This window comes from Artemia sp. Qi Xiang Cuo, chromosome 9 (assembly GCF_049724085.1).
Source record: "Artemia sp. Qi Xiang Cuo chromosome 9, ASM4972408v1, whole genome shotgun sequence".
NCBI lineage: Eukaryota > Metazoa > Arthropoda > Branchiopoda > Anostraca > Artemiidae > Artemia > Artemia sp. Qi Xiang Cuo.
Window position 1 is genome coordinate 25,739,571 of NC_142802.1, and position 25,505 is coordinate 25,765,075.

Genomic DNA, 25,505 nt, shown 5'->3' on the forward strand with positions numbered 1-25,505 from the left:
GAAATAGGATATTTCTCTTGAATCCTTTCTAATTCCGAACCATGGAAGGTAGTCCATTTTATTACATTCCCCTGAAACTAAAAGAAATGAATTTAGTTCTTTTCCCTTTGACTGGATGTCTCTTAAAATACACACACACACACACACACACACACACACACACACACACACACACACACACACTATACAATTGTAATTGAGAGAGAGAGGATAAAATTAATTCTTTCTCAGAATCGATTTTTTTTATATAGATGTTGAGGGGGGGGGTGTTGGGCTTATCATACACACACGCACATTTTTCCCTCCCCGAATTTTTTTTTTTTTTTTTTTTTTTTTTTTTTTTTTGTATAGATAAAATTTGTACTAATCCTATTTAAGTAACAAAAGTATGATAAGAGGCTTATGTTCAAACATACACATGAAAGAGAGAGAGAGAGAGGATAAATTTAATTTTCTTACGTTTTCGTTAGAAGAGCTGCTCGTAGCTTGTGGAGAGTCCATGTTTGTTGTCATCTGAGGACTAGGGATGGTTTCCACTATATTCAAAAGTGTATTCATAACATGACTTTCATCTTTCTCTTCCACTGAATGTATTTCGTGTGACAAAGATGTCCTAGGACTAGGGATGGTCTCAATCAGCCTCAATAAACTGTCTATAACTGAAGGATCAACATGTCCTGGTGATTGATTCTCTTCATTTTCCCTCCGATTGATTGCACGTGGAATCTCTTTCAACTCAACAATTCTTACCTTTTTTGTTTTTTTTGGTCACCTTCCCTTGGCATCCGTCTAGAAAATAATAGCAAAATCAAATTATTTGCTACAAATATATAATTTCTTTTTAATCCTGAGAAAAAAAACAGTCTCATTTTTGAATTTCTAGGCCATGGAGTGCTAACAAACAATTGTTTCTTTTAGCTTTTTTTTATACAAAAACGGAGGGAGGTCTTATCATACACAAACATATTTTATTAAATTCCCCTATTATTATTATTATTATATTTTTTACTAATCCTATTTAAAAAAAAAGTATAATAAGAGGCTTGTGTTCAAACACGCACATGAAAGAGAGGATAAATAAATTTCTCTTACGTTTTTGATAGAAGAGCTGATCATAGCTTGTGAAGAGTCCACGTTTGTTATCACGAGTTATTCTGTCATCCTAGGACTGGGAATAGAATCAATCAGTCTCAAAAAACTATCCATAACAGAAGTATTGACTTGTCCTGGTGACTGATTCTCTTCTTCATTTTCCCTCCGATTGACTGCTCGTGGAGCCTCTTTCAGTTCAATAATTCTTTTCTTTTTGGCATCGGTCTAGAAAAAATATAGCAAAATCAAATATAGTCTTTTCAATCTTGAGAAAAAAAACAGTCTCAGTTTTAATTTCTGGAGGCTTGTGTTCAAACATACACAAGAAAGAAAGAGAGAGAGGATAAAGAAAATCTTGAAGAAAATATTTGCATAAGTAAAAGAAACAGCTCCCTACGGGCCTCGTGGACCCCCACTACTTTTCCTTATTTATTTTACATTTTTGTGGACCTGAGGCTGAGCTATTATAGCAGAGTAGGACACAAAGCTAAAAAAAAATATTTTTCTTGTCTCTTCGAAATAAAGAAGTCCATTTTAAATCTACATGGTTCTGATATATATATATATATATATATATATATATATATATATATATATATATATATATATATATATATAGTCTTTTCAATCCTGAGAAAAAAAAACAGTCTCAGTTTTAATTTCTAGAGGCTCGTTTTAAAACATACCCAAGTAAGAGAGAGAGAGGATAAAGAAATCTTGAAGAAAATATTTGCTTAAGTAAAAGAAACAGCTCCCTACGGGCCTCGTGGACCCTCACTACTTTTCCTTATTTATTTTACATTTTTGTGGGCTTGAGGCTGAGTTATTATAGCAGAGTAGGACACAAAGCTAAAAAAAATATTTTTCTTGTCTCTTCGAAATAAAGAAGTCCATTTTAAATCTACATAGTTATAATTTAGAGTTTGGCTCCATGTTATTTAAATGAAGCTAAAAAAAGCCCCCTACCTCCCTCCTACTATAGTGTTGCACAAGACTCAGGTACATCTAATAGTCTTTAGGGACTAGTAGTTCCAATAGTTTGCCCCCCCCCCCCCTCATTGATATGCCTTAAGTTTTAACTCAAATGACTATAATTCTATTTCTAATATTAAACTCAATAAAATAAAATAACTACTTTTCTTAAAATAAATACTTGATTATTTCTATTCAATCTTTCCCTCTCCTTGTCTTAAAAAAAGTCATTTCTTTTCAATAGTGTTAAATAGGCCATCTTATATTGGTCTCATGTAACCCTTTGAACGCCCATAGTCTTCAAAACGTATTACTTACGTCTTTATTCTGCAAGCCGCTAAATTTCTCTAGATATAGCGTTTAGTATTATGCAAAATGTTAGCATGTTAAAATGGAATTTTATTGAAGGAATATTTCCTAAAAAGTGAAAACATGAAATACGATTCGATTGTTCATTTTATTATATACTTGGAACAATTTATTACGAAAATGGTAAGAAGTACATATAGATATATTAGTTTTTAAATTATAATGCCCCACTAGATATTTACATGATAATCAATAGCTATGAAATTTATAAATTATATATTTTAATATGACTATCTCTCTTCCACTTCTATTCACTAAGAATACTAAAAAAAAAAGTTAAACTTACCCTCTCCACAGAATCACTAAAATCCAAATTTCTTTTCTCAGACATAACTTATTCACTTATCTATTCTGCACCAGTCGAGTATTGTCAAACTAATGATAATATTATCAATGATTTCTTACCTTATATGTACATTTCAGAAGGTCATGGGTTTCCCTCAAAGTCCCGATTTCATCCAATCACAATACCTATTGGCCCAAGTGAATTGGATTTTCCCAACACCAGCAAACAAGTTAAGCAATTGGTTTTTCCCCTTGTTACATAGTACTTCAGTGGTGACTCCCATATTGAAGGTATATTTTTCCCCAAGATCTTCTCCTGTTGAGAAACTAATTAGGTTTTCCCAAAATTGATCACAAAAACATGTTATGTAACTAGGTTTTTCCCAAGCTCTCTGTTGACAAAAAAATTTCTGGGTTTTCCCCAGTGACCTTGACCTCAGGGCTTACGTACTCCCTATCAATGGCATATAGGACCATGTATTATGGTACCTAATATACTACTAACACATCCAGTAAAAATTTTTGATATAGCCATTTTGTTCAATGTATTTGAAAGATCTGGAAATTATGTTTTCGAGGAGGACAGTCCCCTCACACCCCGCAGGGCAAGGGTTGTAAGTTATGCCCTGGGGTATGTCCATAAGGTTTTTATAGAAAGCGTTGTCATAAAAACTTCAAAATGGGCTTACTCAATCGAAAATTGAAAAGACTAGTGCCGTTTTTAATAATTGAAAGTAATTGGAGGGCAACTAACCCCCCTCTCACGCCCACCATTTCCCCAAACATATCCAATAAAATTTTTTAGATATTCATTCTGCTCAACCTAGTTGGAAGTCCTGGAAATTAGGTCTTTGAGGATGATAATCCCCTCAGAGCCCTCAGGGCAAGGGTTTCAAGTTATGCCCTGGGGGCATATAAGGTTTCTATAGAAAGCGTTGTCGTAAGAACTTCTGAAAGGGCTCATTTGATTGGAAATTGAAAGGGCTTGTGCCCTTTTTAATAGTAGAAAGTGATTGGAGAGCAACTAACCTTCCTGTCACGCCCACCATTTCCCCAAACACATCCAATCAAAATTTTGAGATAACCATTTTGTTCAACATAGTTGAAAGTTCTGGAAATTATGTCTTTGAGGATGACAAACCCCCCAAGCCCCTCAAGGCAAGGGTTGTAATTTATGCCCTGGGGGCATTTAAGGTTATAATACAAAGTGTTGTCGTAGAAACTTCAAAAAGAGCTCACTCAAATGGAAATTGAAAAGCCTAGTGCCATTTTTAACAGTCCTAAGTGATTGGAGGGCAACTAACCCCCCTCTCACACCCACCATTTCTCCAAACACATCCAATCAAAATTTTAAGATAGCCATTTATTTCAAAGTAGTTGAAAGCTCTGGAAATTAGGTTTGTGAGGATGACAACCCCCCCTCTAAAGCCCTCAGTGTAAGGGTTGTAAGTTATGCCCTGGGAGCATATAAGGTTTTTATAGAAAGGGTTGTCGTAGAAAGCTCATAAAGGGCTCGTTCGACTGGAAATTAAAAAAAAGGGCTAGTGCCATTTTTAATAGTAGAAAGTAATTTGGGGGGCAACTACCCCTCCCCCCTCTCACACCCACCATTTGCCCAACAAAATATAATCAAAATTTTGAGATAGCTATTTTTTCAACGTAGTTAAAATAGGTCTTTGAGGATGACACCCCTCCCCCACAGCCCTCAGGGTAAGGGTTGCAAGTTATGCCCTGGGGGCATTTTTATTATATAAAGTGTTGTCGTAAAAACTTCAAAAAGGGCTCATTCGATTGGAAATTGAAAGGGCTAGAGTCCTTTTTAATCGTCGAAAGTGATTGGAAGGCAACTAAGCCCCCTCTCATGCCCACCATTTCCTCGAACACATTTAATAAAAATTTTGATATAGCCAGTTTGTTCAACTTAGTTGATAGGTCCGGAAATTATGTCATTGAGGATGACAAAACCCCCACAGCCTCCAGGGCAAAATTTGTAAGTTATGCCCTAGGGGCATATAAGGTTTTTTATAGAAAGTGTTGTCGTAGAAACTTCAAAGAGGGTTCATTCAAATGGAAATTGAAAGGACTAGTATCATTTTTGATGGTCATAAGTGATTGGAGGGCAACTAACCCCCCTCTCACGCCCACCATTTCCCCCAAACACATCCAATCAAAATTTTGAGATAGCTATTTTTTTCAACGTAGTTAAAAGTTCTGGAAATTAGGTTTTTGAGGATGACAACCCCCCTCTACATCCCTCAGTGTAAGGGTTGTAAGTTATGCCATGGGGGCATAGAAGGTTTTTATAGAAAGGGTTGTCGTAGAAAGTTCAAAAAGAGCTCGTTCGATTGGAAATTGAAAGTAATAGTGCCCTATTTAATAGTAGAAAGTAAAATGGAGGGCAACTACCCCCCTATCACGCCCACCATTTCCCCAACCACATCCAATCAAAATTTTGAGATAGCTATTTTTGCAACGTAGTTAAAATAGGTCTTTGAGGATGACACCCCCCCCCCCCCACACCCCTCAGGGTGAGGGTGGTAAGTTATGCCCTGGGGGCATATAAGGGTCTTATAGAAAGTGTTGTCGTAGAAACGTCAAAATGGGCTCATTCGATTTGAAATTGAAAGGGTTAGTGCCCTTTTTAATAGTCGAAAGTGTTTGGAGGGCAACTAACCCCCCTGTCATGCCCCCCATTTCCTCGAGCAAATTCAATAAAAATTTTGAGATAATCAATTTCAACGTATTTGAGAGGTCTGAAAATTATGTCTTTGAGGATGACAAACCTCCCAAAGGGCAAAGGTTGTAAGTTATGCCCTGGGGGCATAGGTTTTTATAGAAAGTGTTGTCGTAGAAACATTAATATGAAATTAAAAAATTAATAGGAGTAGGGTTCTAAACCCTAAGCTTTCTAAAAGCCAAAATATAATTTTTACTTTACTGAAAAAAATTACTTTTAAATGTTTTCACTTTCATAGCTTTAAGAAATCCAAAATTAATTAAGAATTTAAGGAATAAATATGAGCATGTGTAGCACAAGTGTTGTAAGTTATGCCCTGGGGGCATATAAGGTTTTATATGAAACTTCAAAACAGACTCATTCAATTGGAAATTGAAAGCGCTAGTGCCCTATTTAATAGTCGAAAGGGATTGGAGGGCAACTAAAACCCCTCTCAAGCCCACCATTTCCCCAAAGACATCCCATCAAAATTTTGAAATAGACATTTTGTTGAACATAGTTGAAAGTTCTGGAAATTAGGTTTTTGCCAGCGTTGTCGTAGAAGCTTCAGAAAGGACCCATTCAATTGTGAATTGAGAGGGCTAGTGCCCTTATTAATAGTCAAGAGCGATCGGAGGGCGAATTCCCCCCCTAGACCCATCATTTTTCCAAACACTTCCGATCAACATTTTGATATAGTCATTTTGTTGAACGTAGTTGAAGGGTCCGGAAATTATATTTTTGAGTATGACAACCCCCCACATCTCTCAGGGCTAAGGTTGTAAGTTATTCCCTGGAGAGACATAATGTAATATAGAAAGTGTTGTTGTAAAAACTTCAGAAAGGGCTCTTTCTATTGAAAATTGAGAGGGCTATTGTCCTTTTTAATAGTCGAAAGTAATCAGAGGGAGAATCCCCCCACCCCCAACGCCCATCATTTCCTCAAACATTTCCGATCAACATTTTGATATGGACAATTTGTACAACGTTGTTGAAAGGTCTGGAAATTATGTCTTTGTGGATTAAAACCCTCCTCCCATAGCTCTCAGGACAAGGATCGTAAGTTTTGCCCTCGGGGCATATAAAGTTTTTATGGAAAGTTTTCTCGTAGAAGCTACAAAAAGGGCTCATCCGATTGGAAATTCAAAGCATTAGTGCCTTTTTTATTATTCGAAAGTGATCAGAGGGCAAATGTCTATCATTTCTCCAAACACTTCCAATCATAATTTTGATATAGCCATTTTGTTAAGCCTATCAGAAAGGCCTGTAGATTATGTCTTTGAGGATAACAAATCCCCCGAGCCCGCAGAGCAAGGGTTGTAATTTATACCCTGGGGACATATAGGGTTTTTTATAGAAATTTTGGTCATATAAACTTCAAAGGGGGCTCATTGGATTGGTAATCAGACGCTCTAGTGCTCTTTTTAAGATTCTAGGTGATCAGAGTGCAGCTACACTTTCCCCCCTACACACACGTCATATTTTCCCGAAATGTGTCTAATAGAAATTTTGAGCCATTCTATTCAAAATAGTCTAAATATCATATAACAAGGCTTTTGGGACTGAAACAAACCCCAGAGATTAGGGGCAAGGGTTGTAAGTTATGATCAGGGGAGTAGTATGTTACCTTCTATTTCTACGGAAGCTATAGGAAGCACTGAAGCGTATCAAGTTGAATGAACTTTATCTAGGTCATTCCCTAGGGCACTCTTGAGGTTGAATGAACTTTATCAAGGTCATTCTCTATTGAGGTTATACTTTGCACAGACGTATAGGAACCACTGAAGCGTATCAGGTTGAATGAACTTTATCTAGGTCATTCCCTAGGGCACTCTTGATGTTGAACGAACTTTATCAAGGTCATTCTCTATTGAGGTTATACTTTACAGGGACGTACAGGAACCACCGAAGCCTATCTGGTTTAATGAACTTTATCTAGGTCACTCCCTACGGCACTCTTGAGGTTGACGAACTTTATCTAGGTCATTCTCTATTGTGGTTATACTTTGACGGGACTTATAGGAACCACTGAAGAGTATCAAGTTGGATGCACTTTATCTAGGTCATCCCCCAGGGCCCTCTTGAGGTTGAACAAACTGTATCAAGGTCATTCTCTATTGAGGTTATACTTTGCGATGACTTACAGGAACCACCGAAACGTATCAGGTTGAATGAGATTTATCTAGGTCAATCCCTAGAACACTCTTGAGGTTGAATAAACTTTATTAAGGTTATTCTCTTTTGTGGTTATACTTTGCAAAGACGTGTAGGAATCACTGAAGCGTATCTGGTTGGATGAACTTTATTTAGGTCATTCCCTAGGGCACTCTTGAGGTTGAACGAACTTTATCTAGGTCATTCTCTATTGAGGTTATAATTTGCAGGGACGTATAAGAACCACTGAAGCGTATCAAGTTGAATGAACTTTATCAAGGTCAGTCCCTAGGGCAGTCTTGAGGTTGAATGAACTTTATCAAGGTCATTCCCTATTGAGATTATACTTTGCAGAGACGTATAGGAACCACTGAAGTGTATCAGGTTGAATGAGCTTTATCTAGGTCATTCCCTAGGACACTCTTGAGGTTGAACGAACTTTATCTAGGTCATTCTCTATTGAGGTTATACTTTGCAGAGACGTATAGGAACCACTGAAGCGTATCAAATTGAGCGAACTTTATTAAGGTCAACCCCTAGGGCACTCTTGAGGTTGAATGAACTTTATCTAGGTCATTCTCTATTGAGGTTATACTTTGCAGAGACGTATAAGAACCACTGAAGCGTATCTGGTTGAATGAACTTTATCTAGGTCATTCCCTAGGGCACTCTTGAGGTTGAATGAACTTTATCTAGGTCATTCTCTATTGAGGTTATACTTTGAGTATAGATATAAATAGTCTTGTAAGATTTTGTAACGCCATAAGTTCAACTGTGTTCAGTAAAGAAACAATTATGTCAGACAAAAGGAATATTGATGATTTAACTGCTGATGATAATGATGTGAGTTATCATTGAGTTTTTTATCATATTTTCCCAGAGATTCAATGAAACTTGTTCTATCAATTCAAAATAATACTTGATCAAGCGCAACCGCAAGGTTCTTTTTTTTCCATGTCAACTTTATGTAGATTAAAAAAAACGGAAAGAAATTATTACGCGTATGAGCAATGCACCTTCTAACTGAAAATATGACTATCTAAAAATTTTGATTAGATATTTTTAGGGAATTAATGGGGCAAGAGGCAGGGGGCAGGGGGTTTACCCTCCAATCCCTCTGAATCTTAAAAAAAACACTAGAAATTCCGATTACCGATCCAAAGAGTCCCCCTATGAAATTTATACTATCACTCTTTCTTCAATTGTGAAAAATATCAGTAGTGAGTACCTATTACACCCAGGGAGTACAACCTCCCTCTTTTTTTTAAGTTGTAGAAATTAGTACATACATTATCACAATCAATATAACTGGGTCCATATTCTAGGAAAATGTAAATTCATCGGATAAAAGAGCACGGAATGAAGGGTTCAATTTTGAAGCTATTTTAGAGGAAGGTGGCATAAAATCTCCTGGTGATTTGGATATGTCAATATCAGATGATTGATTGGCTATGGTGGACAGTATTCAAAGTCATCGAGAATTCCATTCTACCCCCTTGATAACAATGGACCCGTCGTATAAAATATTGGCCAGCTCTTCTGTTAGAAACGTAAAAAAAAATGTAATTTATCTTTCTCCTCATTTGTGTGTGTGTGTATGTTTGTGTGTGTGTGTGTTTGTGTGTGTTTGTGTGTGTGTGTGTTTGTTTGTGTGTGTGTGTTTGTGTGTGTGTGTGTGTGTGTGTGTGTGTTTGTGTGTGCTATTAACAAAATTCGTAATTTATAAATAATACTATAAGCAGAATCTTTAATTTATTATGCGTTTGTTTGATAAATAATAATAAGAATACAAATCCAATTTAGTTAAAAAAAATACAAATCAAATTAGAAAAAAAATACAAATCCAATTAGAAAAAAACAAAACAAAAAAAATCTGTTTGATAAATAATGTGAATATAAATCCAACTAAGAAAAAACCAAATAGTGTTCTATAATTGTGATAAAACTTTCCTCAAAGAAAAAAAACTCAATACATTCATTTTAGTTTCAGGGAAGAACTACAAAAACAACTACGTTCCCTGGCCCAGAACTTCAAAATATCATGGATAAGTGTCAACTCTCGCTGGAACAATCGGATGTAGTTAGTTAAGGTGCGTCATTTAGTATCCCCCTGGATTTTCTTCTTACAACGAAAGAAATGAATAGTCTTACGGAAATTCTTGGATCTGATGTTTCTGGGAACATTTTTGACGATGACTTAATTATTAGTGAATTGCGTCCTGTGCAAGTAGGCACAGAACATGAAAATAGTGTCTCGTCCTCAGAACTACGTGAATTTTATTTGTTAGAATCTGCTCTAGGTCACTTGCAAACACATAGCGTAAATTTTAATCCTCCTGAGGAAAACTTGGTTGACGGGAGTTTCATTTTAACAGACCCTGTAAATGTTCTTCATACCTACATCGAACGAATTCGAGCACTTATTGAGATTCAGATTCAGAATTGGGGGGGGGTGGACAGGGGGGAATTAAGGCATCAGTCAATCAAAAAGTTTCTTTACAAAAGGCGACATCTGGGGACATTTTTTATTTTCATTTTTCAACTGGCAACCAAACTTTTTACCCTGGCCTAAATGAATTTGAGGGTAACTTTTTCAATTGGGTCAATAAATTAATATCAACTTTGGACACATTCAATGAGAGGGGGAGCAGGTCAACAATTTTATACATTGAATATATGGATCTGAATCTCAGTAGATTTAAAAAAACTTTATTTTATGGGGGGCGGGTAGTAGTCGACGAATAAAATGCCACCAAGATTTGTCAGCTACCAAAGGGGTTCAGGGTTTCTATTTTGAAACGGGGCTACAATGCTTTAAATATGCATTTTTAGCAGCAGCTCATAAAACATTGAAAGATAATTCAACAATGAAAAAGACTTGCACGTAATGGTGGAGACAATTTTCCTAAAGTAAATTTTGATTGTTTAGAGGGAAAGTATCCGATGTCCTTAAAAGAAATAACCATATTTGAAAAAGCAAATGAAGATCTCAAGTTGGGGGTGGTTGTTCTTCAGTATGACACAGAATTTGTAAATGGGGGAAGGAAACCGAATAAAACAGAGGTGTTATATTCAGTTAGGACACCGTTGGTAGATAATGTTAAAAATTGGGTTTTGGATTGTCTATGAGCCTCCCAAAGATGTAAACTCCTACGGTCATTTTTTCCCCGTTACGGCAATAAGTCGACTCTTATCTCAAGGCAAAAAATATGGGAGAACGTCATTAATGCCCCATGTGTCTTTCCCCATTTGAAACTGAAAGAACATTTACGAATTACATGAGATATTACAAACTTCATGGCAATCAAAGAATAGAAATGCCGGCAAGAGACAAAGCTACTTTACAATTTAAAAACTTCCAAAAGTCCCTGCTACAGATTGATAAAGTATCTTTTGATTGTGAATCAAGACTGTTGGAGGTATCGAACCCACCACGGCCAAATATAGTCAAGGAACACAAACTCGTTGCGTGTGCCTATGCGCTTGCCCGTCGCGATTCCAACAAAAAAAATGCAATTGGAAGATTTTTTTTACTATGGATGAGGAGGGTAGCATGGAGAAATTATTGGTGTGTTTAATAAAAACAGCAAATAAATCTATTTCACGATTGCGTCGCACCAACTACCCAATGTTATTATCAGATAAGGAGCAACCGGCATTAGAAAAGGGGACAATTTGTTGGATTTGTAGGGGCGCTCTTGCCCCAAAAGATGCTGTTCAGGAACATAATCAACTTATTGACCCCAATTCAACGGAAAAAGTAACTTTCGGGGGTGGGCTCACAATTATTGTAATTTAAACATTAAAGAGCAGCTCTTTTTTCCGGTTTTTATACATAATTCTAACTTCGATATTAAGTATGTGCTACCAGCAATGGCACATCTTAAAAGAAATGGAGTTGTAGATGATGCATGGGTGATAGAGATCTTTCCTACAAAATCATTCCTCAATCATCGGAAAATTTGCTTGTTTTGGAATTTATGTGGAGATATGTTGAAGACGACGTTGAGTACACGAATAAACTTCGCTTTATAGATTCCTTCAGTTTTTTCCCAAATCTTTGATCGAATTAATTCAAGTGCAGAAAAACAATGACGGCTGAAACGCTTTCCCCCTTCTCAAGCAACAATTTCCAAATCATTTATATGATTTGTTGACGGTCAATGGCATATATCCTTATATTTATTACAGCTCCATGTCAAGAGTCGCCGAGGAAACTGTATTCTCGATCGAGTCGTTTTACGACAGTCTACACGATCGTAGGTGTACTCCTGATGAATACAGTTTTGCCAAAATGTGTGGGCAGAGGGAGGGTGTAAAAATGGGTTTGACTACTGCAAGCTGTATTTGTCGAGTGATGTGCTAACTTTGTTAGACATTATGTGTAAAAATACGGACAAAATATATGAGGAATTTAATCTTGATTTAGGATTTTATTTTTCATCTCCTTATATGGTAATTTACCTCATCCTAAAAATTAGCGGGGAAAAGATAGGGCTGATCACTTACATCGATCAGCACCTGTTTATCGAGAGGTCAATGAGGGGTGAATACGTTTTTCATGGGGATCGTATCTTGGAAACTGATCCAACTGGGGAGAAGACGGGAACAAAATCGGATGCAGGGCTTCTTGATATGAATTCCCTGTACCCCTCAGCTATGTCTCATTACGCGCAACCCTGTGATGACTATAAATGGCACAATGACCCTCAAGCCTCCAATTTTCCCAGCATTGACAGTGTTTAGGACAATTGGCTGGCTGGATGGTTTTTTGAAATTGATGGAGAGATACCAGTTGAGCTTCACGATTCGGTAAAGGATTTTGTTTTTCCATGCATCAATAAATTTGTGTCTAGGACTCTTTGAGTCCCCGCAACATACCTTTGGTTGAGGTGGAGGGATTGCATTGGACACCTTCAAAACACAGATTTATTGCCGACATCCTGCGGAAGAAAAATATTGTTGTACATCATGTGGCTTTAAAATAGATGTGCAACAACGGTTTCAATGTCACAAAGGTTCATAGAGCCCTCCAGTTCGGTCAAAAACCCTATATGCAAACGTTTGTTGACACTTTTGTCAATAAACGTTCTGAAGCGCAGACAAAAGCCGAAAAAGAAATCTATAAGCTCATTTTAAATTCGGCTTTTGGTAAAATATGCGAAAGTGTTCGCAATAGCAATCGTTGTGACGCCGTGACCAATCCCAAATAATGTGCTCGAATTATTGCCGATCCAAACTACACTTCCTTTACAATCATTGGCCCGGACATGATACAATTGAATAGGAAAAAAAGAAACATTGTCCTGAATAAAAATATTACTGCAGGCAATGTGATCTTGGAGATATCCGAGAAGCTCTTTTTGAAATTCTACTAAGATATGGCTAGAGTACAAAGCCCGGAGAGGGGGCGAGTAGATGTTTGGTATGTAGCAACAGATTCTCTGCTATTAAAAGTAAAAACTCAAAATCTACTTGATAATTTGGTAGATGGACAAATCATTAGTTCTCGGATTGACTATACCAACTTAATAGGGGAAGTTACCCAGGCTATTGAAACTTCGGCCGCCAAATCAATTTTTATTTTTAAAATCAGAAACGGGAAGTGACATGATTTCCTGTGGTATGTTTTTAAGTCCGAAGGTGTACTTTATGCTGACACACGACGAGGAAATAAAAATTTTTTTTAAAGGAGCACCCACGCGCTATGTGGATAAGAATTTCGTTAAAGACGTCTTTAGAAATTGTATTATTGAAAGGATAATTTCCACCAGAAAAATTGCTCACAATTTACTCCTTAAACTATAAGAACTTCGCTGTAAATATAGAAAAATTGCAATGAGTATCATTCCCAACAAGGTCTATGTCTGTCAAGACGGTATGAGTACCTTCCCCCTTGTGCACTATTTAACTTCCGACCGAGCCGAATGTGTTAGCCATAGGGAAAGTCTCGGTTTGAGTAAAGTCCAATAAAATAAATTTCCCAAAACCTTGAAGCGGGGCCTCTTGGCCCGTTTTTTTTTGTAAATATACATATTGTTGTTGTTCTTGTTGTTGTTATTGCTGTTGTTGTTTTTGTTGTTGCTTTGTGTTTTATTAAAAAGTTTTTTCTTATGCACAAGTTTTATTTTACTGTTAAATATTTTTTTTTCGTATGTAAATATATTTAATATAGTAAACCATTGGATTTTAACTCAGTTGTTGATGTTCATTGAATAGGATCGCAAGCATACACAAACAGAGAGAGAGAGAGAGAGAGAGAGAGAGAGAGAGAGAGAGAGAGAGAGAGAGAGAGAGAGAGAGAGAGAGAGAGAGAGAGAGAGAGAGAGAGAGAGAGAGAGAGAGAGAGAGAGAGAGAGAGAGAGAGAGAGAGAGAGAGAGAGAGAGAGAGAGAGAGAGAGAGAGAGATTCTTAGGCTATGTACAAGCTTATAACACCCTTCAGAGCTTTTCTCTGTGGTCCATCAATGAGTGGGAAAACAACACTTTTGATGAAAATAATTCAGAATTGACGTGAAATGCTGTTGTCAGCAGCAACAGATCAAACGTAAACAAAAATATATAGTATTGCTATAGTGTTTGGCAAGAGTCATATGATCGAATAAGGTCAATTGAACCTCAAGTTAAATTCATCAAGGGATTGGATTCTGTATTCAATTCATTGGAACCAAATTCTTGACTTATTGTTAATCATTTGGCCGAATCGATAGAGCAATGGTCTGAAGAAATGATTCAATTGTTCACAGTAGGCTCTCATCATGAAAATATTTCCCTCACCATTGTCCTACACAATCTCCTTCATCAGAGTAAATGTATGCGAACTCTTGCATTGAACTGTACTCATTACATCGTGTACATAGTTTTTTGTGACTCAAGCTCCCTCGTAACGTTAAACAAACAAATTTATCCGGGTCAGCCTAAATTCCTGCTTTCAGCTTACAATCAGGCAACAAGCAAACCCTATGGCTATATTGTAATTGACCTTAATCAAAATACACCTGAAGAACAACGCGTTGTTAGTAATATTTTTGATAGTGAAATTGCTGTATATCTGCCTGAAAAAATTTAGTTAAAAAAAAATAGTTTGTTTTTCATGAAAAATTATTGAATGAGAACAATCAGTCCTCATCAATAGGAGTATGGGTATGCACAAGAACATGTTTTAAAATTTAAATCAAAAGTGTCATTCTATTTTTCTGATATGATTTAGAGATGTAAAAAAAAAATTAAAAAAATACTGTGTTATTAAAAAAAAAATTGAATAATTTCGAAGTAAAAAAAAAAAAATTTCAAAAAAATAGTTCGTTTTTCATGAAAAAATATTGAATGAAAACCATCAGTCCTCATCAATATGAGTATGGGTATGCACAAGAATATGTTTTAAAATTTAAATCAAAAGTGCCATTCTATTTTTCTGATATGATTTAGAGATGAAAAAAAAAGTTGAATAATTTCGAAGTCCAAAAAAAATTTTGTTAAAAAAAATAGTTTGTTTTTCATGAAAAAATATTGAATGAGAACCATCAGTCCTCATCAATAGGAGTATGGGTATGCACAAGAATATGTTTTAAAATGGAAACCAAAGTGTCATTCTATTTTTCTGATATGATTTAGAGATGTAAAAAAAAGTTGAATAATTTCGAAGTCCAAAAAAAATTTTGTTAAAAAAAATAGTTTGTTTTTTATGAATAAATGTTGAATTAGAACCATCAGTCCTCATCAATAGGAGTATAGGTATGCACAAGAATATGTTTTAAAATTTAAATCAAAAGTGTCATTCTATTTTCTGATATGATTTAGAGATGTAAAAAAAAGTTGGAAAAAAAGTTGTATAATTTCGAAGTCAAAAAAAAATTTAGTTAAAAGAAAAATTGTTTTTCATGACAAAATATTGAATAAAAACCATCAGTCCTCATCAATAGGAGTATGGGTATGCACAAGAATATGTTTTAAAATTTAAATCAAAAGTGTCATTCTATTTTTCTGATATGATTTAGAGATGTAAAAAAAAGTTGAAAAGAAAAAAAAAAGTTGAATAATTTCCAAGTAAAAAAAAATTTAGTTAAAAAAAAATATTGTTTTTCATGAAAAAATTTTGAATAAGAACCATCAGTCCTCATCAATAGGAGTATGGGTATGCACAAGAATATGCTTAAAAATTTAAATCAAAAGTGTTATTCTATTTTTCTGATATGATTTAGATGTAAAAAAAAGTCAAAAAAAATTTAGTCCAATAAAAAAAAAGTGCTACTACAAACAATATTTTTCTAATATTAAAATTCGCGACTAACATTTCTATATCATTCTCATTTTGAATTTGGAAAATATTAAATGTGATTTTTTCGTTTTAAGTATGTTACATGTCATTCTAAGAGATGTAAAAAAAAGTTGAAAAATATATCATGTTAAAAACAATAATAAAAAAGTTAGAAGAAAAACTTCAAAAAAAAAATGGGGAGAGGGAGCCAAAAAGTTGGAGGGGAGGGGGCGCCCATGGAGTTTGGGGATAGGGGACCTTTGGGGGTTAAAGTCCCTGGTGGTTAGGGTTGTTGGGGCTTATGATCCTTGACGGTTCATACTCATGTACACCTAACTACTTGATTTGTAAGGATTTCTATGGATTGTTCTGAATATCTTTATTAAAATTCTTTTCTTGCCATCTACATCTCTCCTAGTATCAACTTTTTAGTATGGTATAACGTTAGACCATATTTTAAATTGATAATACTGTTCAAACGCCTCTTGTGTATTATTCAGAACACATCGAAGAAGTAAAACTAGGCCAAGTCACAAGGTCATTCTGTCATCGTTAGCCATTTTCATAGATTGATGCTGTTCCAAATTTATAACAAATTGCCTGAGTCGACAAGCCCTTTGGGGTTACCTTAACTGCTAATCAGTTTAACCCTTTTTTTCCAGCTTCATACGATACGTTCACTAATTAGGATCACTCAAATCCCTATTATTCAATCAAAAATTAATATCATTCATACAGTCCAATTCGCAAATGCTATACCCTTTTTTGCAATTAGAGTTAGCTTTTAAGCACAATGATATAAAACCATATCAATCAATTCTGAGTGTAGCATCCTATTCTTTAATTAGCAGCGATAAATTCCTAACAAACTAGTCTTGACTAAAGGCAATTGTCAAATAAATCAAAAACCAGTCTGATTGCATTACACAATCTCGTGATACTCACTCTCTTTGAAAAGGTGTAGAGCATCAAGCAAATAGCACTGTGATTCCTAGGGCTACTCACTCTCTTTGAAAAGGTGTAGAGCATCCATAGAAGTATTACCTATATGAGAGGGGATACTCACTCTCTTTAAAAGGTGTAGAGTGCCCTAGGGGATGACCTAGATAAATTTCATTCAACCTGATACGCTTCAGTGCTTCCTAGTGCTGCTATAGAAGTATAATAGAGAATGACCTTGATAAACTTCATTCAACCTCAAGAGTGCCCTAGGGAATAACCTAGATAAAGTTCATTCAACTTGATACGCTTCAGTGGTTCCTATACATCCTGGCAAAGTATAACCTCAATAGAGAATGACCTAGATAAAGTTCATTCAGCCTCAAGAGCGCCCTAGGGAAGGACCTTGATAAAGTTCATTCAACTTGATACGCTTCTTTGGTTCTTATACGTCCCGGCAAAGTATAACCTCAATAGAGAATGACCTAGATAAAGTTCGTTCAACCTCAAGAGTGCTCTAGGGGCTGACCTAGATAAAGTTCATTCAACTTGATACGCTTCAGTGGTTCCTATACGTCATGGCAAAGTATAACCTCAATAGAGAATGACCTAGATAAAGTTCGTTTGACCTAGATAAAGTTCGTTCAACCTCAAGAGTGCCCTAGGGAGTGACCTAGATAAAGTTCATTCAACCTGATACGCTTCAGTGGTTCCTGTAAGTCTCGGTAAATTATAACCTAAATAGAGAATAACCTAGATAAAGTTCGTTCAACCTCAAGAGTGCCCTAGGGAGTGATCTAAATAAAGTTCATCCAACCAGATAGGCTTCTGTGGTTCCTGTGCGTCCCGGTAAAGTATAACCACAATAGAGAATAACCTTGATAAAAATCATTCAACCTCAAGAGTGCCCTAGGGAATGACCTAGATAAAGTTCATTCAGCCTGATGCGCTTCAGTGGTTCCTATGCGTCTGTGCAAAGTATAATAGATAATGACCTAGATAAAGTTCGTTCAACCTCAAGAGTGCCCTAGGGGATGACCTAGATAAAGTTCATTCAACCTGATACGCTTCAGTGGTTCCTATACGTCTTTGCAAAGTATAACCTCAATAGAGAATGACCTTGATAAATTTAATTCAACATAAGAGTGCCCTAGGGAATGACCTAGATAAAGTTCATTCAACTTGATACGCTTCAGTGCTTCCTATAGTATCCATAGAAATGGAAGGTAACATACTCCTCGGGGGTATGAAAGATTTTTATCGAAGGGATGGTTGTTTAACTTCAGAAGAGCCTCAGTTTTTCTCCCTGAAAAAGACTACGTCAATATAAAACGAACAGAAATTAATCAAAAAAACTTTTTTCAAAAAATACGTTTAAAAAAAAAAAAGTAAAGAACTCCATTAAACCAAAAATATATTCAAATAATCTACCAAGCATATAGCTACCACCAATCAGTATCAATAAATAAATGAAACCCAAAAACAACCAGAATTAAAATAAGTCAAACACAAAGGGAGCAAAAATTAATCTGAGTAGGGTTCTAAACCCTATGTTTTCTAAAAGTCAGAATATAATCTGTACTTTACTGAAAAAAATTCTTCTAAATGTTATCACTTTTATAACTTTGAGAAATAAAAAAATAATTAAGATTTTAAGGAATTAATATCAGCATATGTATATTAAACTGACAATGCACATATTTTTCAGTGACTTCATTTGAATTTTTTCCATTCAAAATTACAAGCAAATGAATATTGCGATACCGGGGACTATTAGAATTAAATTAAAAAATACAAGTGTTTTCAACTGAAAGTAAGGAGTAACATTAAAACTTCAAACGAACAGAAATTATTATGTATATAAAGGGGGTTGCCCCCTACTTAATACATCGCTCTTTACACTAAAGTTTCTTACGACTTTTAAAAAAGCTTCGTATTGTCCTAACTAAATGGCCCTTGTGTTTCAGGAGTCATTATTAAAGAATTGGGACAAAATTCAAACTTTATTGTAAAGAGCGAGGTTATGGCAAATTCCCCCAGTGTATAATTTCCCCTGACAAGTTCACTCCCTGGAAACTTCACTCCCCATGGAAAATTCCCCGTGGAAAAATCCCCAGCAGAAAATTTGTCTCCCCCCCACCCGGAAATGTATACCTACATCAAACAGTTCATAGTAACGAGCTGTAAGTAAGGAGCAACCTGGCTCAATAGTAACCGAAACTCTAAAAAGAGGAATTTTGATACCAATAGATACATCAAAAGAATCAAATTTGTATTCTAATTTCAAATATATAAGTTTCATCAAGTTTAGTCCTATACATCAAAAGTTACGTCCCTCAGAAAATTTGCCTTATTTTCGAAAAAAGGGGGAAACATCCCCTATAAGTCATAGAACCTTAATGGAAAACCCCATCATCAGATTCAGCGTATCAGAGAACCCTACTGTACATGTTTAAAGCTCTAATCTGTAAAAATATGGAATTTGTATTTTTTTTTGCCAGAAGAAAGATCACGGATGCGTGCGTGTTTTTTTTTTTTTTTTTTTTTTTTTTTTTTTTTTTTTTTTCAGTGGTGATCGTATCAACCCAGTAATCCTAAAATATCACAAGAGGGCTCATTCTAACGGAAATTAAAAGCTCTAGTGCCCTTTTTAAGTGACCAAAAACAATGGAGGGCAACTAAGCCCCCTCCCACGCTCTTATTTCCCCAAAGTCACCTGATAAAAATTTTGAGATAGCCGTTTTATTTAGCATGGTCAAAAAATATAATAACTATGTCTTTGAGGATGACTCAATCCCCCACAGTCTTCGGGGGAAGGGCTGCAAGCTATGAATTTTGCCCAATGTTTACATTTAGTATTGGTTATTATGGGAAGTATACAGACGTTTTCTGGGAGGATTTTTTCTGGTAGAGAGAGGGGGGGTTGGATCGGGGGTCACGTGGGAGGATCTTTCCATGTAGGAAGTTTTCATGGGGGAAGGCACATTTCTATGAAGGGGCGCCGGATTTCCCAGCCTTATTTAAAAAAAGATCAGAAATTAAGTAAAAAAAAAATTTTGAACTGAAAAACTTTTCAACTGAAAACTTTTCAACATCAAAACTTAAAACGAACAGAAACTATTACGTATATGATTGGGTTAGCTCCCTAGTCAATACCTCGCTCTTTACGCTAAATATTTTTAGTACTTTCATAAAAGCTTTTACGACAAGCTTTTTAGCTTACCGTTATGTGGATTAATAAATAAATAAGAGCTATTTATTCTAATTAACGGCCTTTGTGATTAAAAGTTCATTCTTTAAAAATTGGAAGAAAAAATTTTAATCAGTGACCGCAAGTGGTCTTCTACCCACAATTTTTTTTCTCAGTAGAGTTGATCCTGTGAGATCAACTTCAACATTAATTGACAATATTTTCGTATCTACTTCTCTGGGAAGTGACCTGACCTCTAATATAATATATTCGGATCTCTTAGATCAATTTTTTTTTTAGTCGTTACTACCTTCGCAAGCAATAACACAACACTCAACAATAAATATTCCAATACTGACGAGGCCTAAGAGCTCTGCTAAACTGACACTTTTGACCAAGTGCCCAGGTAACACTGACCGGTGCAATGTTTCAAACTATTTAGGGGTAAATTTTGTCCCAAATAATTTTGCGCAACGACTAAGTGAGATTATCCATTCAACTTTTCCTATTCGTAAACCTAATTGGAAAACTATCGGTATATGCTCCTGGATGTCTGATAGCCTCATTGTCTCCTCATATCGTAAAAACAAATTATATAAGTTAGCCTGTAAGACCAGTAGTGATTTTGACCTATCAAATTATAAACACTTATACACTAAACTCATCCGTGAAGCGAAGAAAAATTATTATTATACAAAAATTCTCAATTGCAAGGGAAACTTGAAAAAAGATTTCGCTCGCCATGAATGATATACTGTTAAAAAATAGAAAATTCAAGCCTATATCTATTTACCTTAAAGAAACAAATGGCAGACTAATTGACCCTTTAAATGCATATGACGCATTTAATAATTATTTTTCTAATATTCTTCATACTGAATCCCGCTCTTCCTTACAGGATGTACTCCCTTGCTTCAATTCTAGATCTATGTTTCTCTGCCCAACTGAAAGCAATGAGGTACTTCAATTCATCAGTTATCTCCCTTTTAGTTTTGTACCTGACTGTCTTGGATTAAGTAATAAGCTCCTGAAGGCCACATCTCCTTTTGTTTACGAGCCCATCAAGCACATTGCCAACATATCTTTAACCCACAGAGTTTTCCCTGATTTACTAAAGTCAGCCATTGTTATTCCAGTTCATAAAAAGGGTGATCCAACTGAGATAGGTAATTATCGTCCAATTTCAAATCTTCCTGTTCCAAAGTGCTCGAGAGAATTATCTTCAGACGTCTGGCTCCCTTTCTGTTTGTTAGTCAACACTTCGTTTCCTTGATTTTTTCTCATTAATATCGCTTTCTGCTGTAATTGTCAATGCCTCGTGCTCTAATTGACACAAAACAGGTCATACATACACAACTAGACCTTAAAAAACTGTATTGGCCTTATTTGTGGATTTCTCTACGGCCTTTGATACGGTCAATCATAGTATTTTAATAAGTAAATTAAATAGTTACGGTATTCGTGGTGTTCCCGTCTCTTGGGTCGACTCTTATCTATCTGGAAGGGTACAGAGTGTGAGGTTAGGTGGAGTATCTTCGCAGCCCTTACCTGTTCGGAGGGGTGTCCCGCAAGGCTCTGTTCTAGGGCCGATTTTATTTCTCCTATACATCAATGATCTTGTTATGGACCTGGGCCCTTCTGTGTATCCTGTACTATTTGCTGATGACAGTAACTTCTTCATCACTGGCACCAATTTACCATCGGCAATAACTTTTGCCCAAGTCCTTCTGAACAGAGTCCAGGCGTGGTGCCTTACGAAAAACATGACCATTAATAGCAAAAAATGTCAAGTTGTATTATTTAGAATCCCCTGCAACAAACACGTAATCTAACCTGCTCTTGGTCTCAAGTACTCCTCCGACATCTTCCTTGGTCCTTAACAAGTTCTCTTCTAGAATCTTTATTGTTATTGATGTTATGTGTTATAAATTGAAAAGAAAAAACAAGGGCTGGTAGATGGATTTGAAGCCACCTTCACATTTAAGAGAGCTTTGGTTCAAGCAACTCGTCGTAACACACTGCAATTAAGGAGAAACCTTCGTCAATATAAGCTAAAAACTCTAAAGAACGAAATTTTGACTACAAGGCATGCAGCACAAAAAAAAAAAAAAAAAAAAAAAAAAAAAAAAATCTATTATTCATGGAAAACGTATTAACCTTAAAGTCGTTATTCACTGTTACTAGCATATGAAAAAATTACCTAGTTTTAAAAACTGGAATCAAACCCTCCCAATTACAGTGCGATCTTGATGGAAATTATGAAATGAAATTATGACCACGGTGAATTAACATAAATTTATCAAGCTAGGTTGTTGAATCGACGGACGCTTCAGTTGCAGGGTCTTTGTACAAGGACAGGTAGAAAGCCTGTCACCCAACTCTGCGGTAAGCTAAAATCAAATCTCGTGCCCTATATTTTCAAGCAGAGCATTAATCCTCTGTGCTACCACAAGACTCTTGTGCAAAAAATAAATTTTCTTTAAAGACTGGGGTTAGTGGAGGTGGTAGCCCTCTTTGCATTTTAGGTAACCACGGGTAGATTATTAAATAAAGCGTAAATTAAATTTAAAAAACTAATTTTTTTTTCAGATAAATGTAAAGAGTTGCATTAAAGTGTAAAAAATATAAATTAATCCATGTTAATTTGTCTGTTGTCCATGTTAATTAATCCATGCTACCCTCCTCAACCCCCCCCCAATCTTAACGTTAAAGTTGTGCTTTCTGTACCAATTTTTAAAGAACGATTGCTCAAACACTAGGGCTATTGAATAGCATTTTTATAGAACAACAAAACCTTAGTGTAAAGAGTGGGGGGCTGAGGAGGGGTTAGCTCCCTCATATGCGGAACAACTCCTGTTCAATGTCACAGTTTAGTGACATTGTTTTAATCTCGTATTCTAATGTCAATCTTTACTTTTTGATTTTAAAAAAGCCTTGTTTTTAAAATTTAATCTACATGATAAACTAGCAAAATTGCCAGTTTATGAACTATTTTGGAACTACGAGATTGGAACTACGAGTTTCGTTTTGATTTCGGAAGGAGAAAAATAAATCCCCCAAAGGGCTTCAATTCAAATTTATCATATTAATAACATACACAATTAGATTTACTGTTTTACAATTGGAAGCTGAGTACAAAAATAACAGTTCTGAGACTATTGAGTACTAGATGGTTCAGTTATATTTTCAATGGAAGATTCAATATGGGGCATAAAAACAATAACGAAATTTTTTTGGAGGGTTTTGGAGAAACCAGACCACTATACGTTACTTTGCAACTGCCTGCCAATTTTCATTCTAAGAAATAGGTTTACAATTTCTTTTCTATGGTTGTAGTATTTTTGAGAATTATAAATTCATCATTTTGTCGTTTATCAACATTAAAATGAATGACAAAAAAAAACACCACACTTTTAAGGGATAGGAAAACGAAGATTCAAAACTTTGTCTCGCTACATATAAGAACCTTCATATTGCAAGAAGGAATATTTTACGTTTTATTAGTTTCAACTATTAAAAAAAGACCTAGCCCTTTTATTTTCCAATCTAATGAGCTCCTCTCGAAGCTTCTTTGACAAATCCTTTTATACAATGCTGCAATCAACCTAGCCCTTTGAATTTCCAATCGAATGAGCCCCTTTCGATGTTTCTCTGAAAAATCCTTCCATACGAAGTACCCTGGTCTAAAAAATAAAAAAAATAAAATAACAAATGTTGTGCCCACATCAATCTTTACTTAGGCAGCGCTATTGCGCTGTATATGCTACAGTTTACCAAAATTTACTACTTTACTACTATATTACTTTACTACTTTATTAAAAATTTTGTGGCACAATGCTACAAAGAAGGTTTAACTTCTTACAGGGTAGTAACACGGGAGAGGGGGGATTGTCCACTTTTACTTAGCACAATTTTATTTACATTTATACGTGATTATCGCGCGAAAAAGGTCATCAAACCTCTCACCTAAAAATCTCTTAATCAGAAAAAAAATCATACCCATTTAAGACACCCACATCTCAAATTCTGGACCCGGCACTGACCCTGATCAAGTTTGATTTTTGGAATATTGTCGTATAAATACGATCTTTGTACCTTCATAAATAATCCAACAAAATTTTATTCACTTTCATAACACGGTGAAATTCTGATCTTAAAATACGGGCAAAATATAAAAAAAAATCAATTTTATATTGTAATAAAAAGGTAATAAACTTTTAATTCGACGCTACTGAAAAGACGGTTTACACAAAATTTTCATCCTATAGATGCAGTTGCGAAATTGTTTTAATGCATGTATTAAATTTTCATGTCCAGGTGGTATTCTGAGTAAACGATATCATGATATTTACTAACATTAAAATTCTTCATGAGCTATGGTTGTTAAAATTATTAACTTCGTTATAAACCTAATAACAAAAACATATCCGTAGTTCCAAACTAAATAAGCAAAACGTTATCCTTATCTGCCATAACCAAACTAAGTAACCATCTTCACTTCTTTACTCTTATGTTTAAATAGTTATAAAAAAAATCTCGATAATCTTTTTAGATAATTATCAAAAGTTCATTAGAATATGTTCCGAGATTCCAACACAGGTCCATCAAAATTTCTACGTAGTTCCTAGGATAAGGATCTAAAATTATAGAACTGGACCATTTTTCATAAATATATTTCAGAGCCAACGCAGTAGCGTTGACTAAGTAAAAAGCTATTCGTCTTTGACTATTTTTTTTTTCCCAAACACTTCATGTAGAAAGGATAGTTGTATATCTTGGAAAAGAGGGCTACTTTATCTAAATGCCTAGTGCCCGCATAATAGGCCGAAAACAATTAGAAGGCAACCGACCCCTAGCATGTCCTTTTTGCACCAAGGCACCCAATAGTCCCCCTCCCCCATAGCTTAGGATCAAAAGTTTGAGATAGCCATTTTACTTAAAATGACGGAAAGCTTAAAAAAATAAGAGCCTTCAGGGGGACATCACCCATACAACCACAAGGGCAAGGGCTCAAATTAAGCAACTGGCCCATTGTCACAGATACACTTGACCAGTAAAGGTGATCTTGTCAAATGTTATTGAAATCCAAATCTCACAAGGAATTTCATTTTGTTTTAATTGGAGGTAATTTTTTGTTGTTGCAACCTACCCACAACTAACCATGAAACTACTAGTTTGTTAGTTGAAAGGTAGGCAAATTACACCTTGTTTAAACCAGAATTGTGAAAATAATCTCAATATTAGTGTAATAGTGAGTTAAGTTCAAGCTGTAGAATTTCGATGACATCATGCAAATCTGAGATAAGCTCTTATTCGATGTGAAAACGAGATTATTCCTAATTTGATACAAAAAGGAGTTAATTCCTGATAGAGTGAAAAAAAGCAAGCCAAGTTCTGGCTCAGAGCTCTTGGAGCTTTCCGGCCTAAGTGATTGCTAAAAGAAGTAAAGCCTAAACTTTTTTTTGGCACTCAAGAGCATTGCAGGCGCAATTCTAGCCAAACATCCACAATTGCATGAAAGAATGTTGGCTG

General features: G+C 35.5%; 1 protein-coding gene across 2 annotated transcripts in view; it reads right to left on the reverse strand.

Annotated features, from left to right (window-relative positions):
- The window catches only part of LOC148948490 (uncharacterized), a 39,738-nt gene extending 15,584 nt beyond the window's left edge, over positions 1-24,154 (reverse strand). The window contains exon 1 of one of the 2 annotated variants that reach the window (XM_089093953.1): positions 24,069-24,154. In XM_089093953.1, the coding sequence (XP_088950079.1) occupies positions 24,069-24,074 (6 nt within the window). In that variant the 5' untranslated portion in view covers positions 24,075-24,154. Of the gene's footprint in view, positions 1-23,972 lie in introns of both variants that reach the window. The other variant, XM_089093952.1, reaches the window with a different exon arrangement.
- Between the last annotated feature and the right edge of the window lie 1,351 nt (positions 24,155-25,505).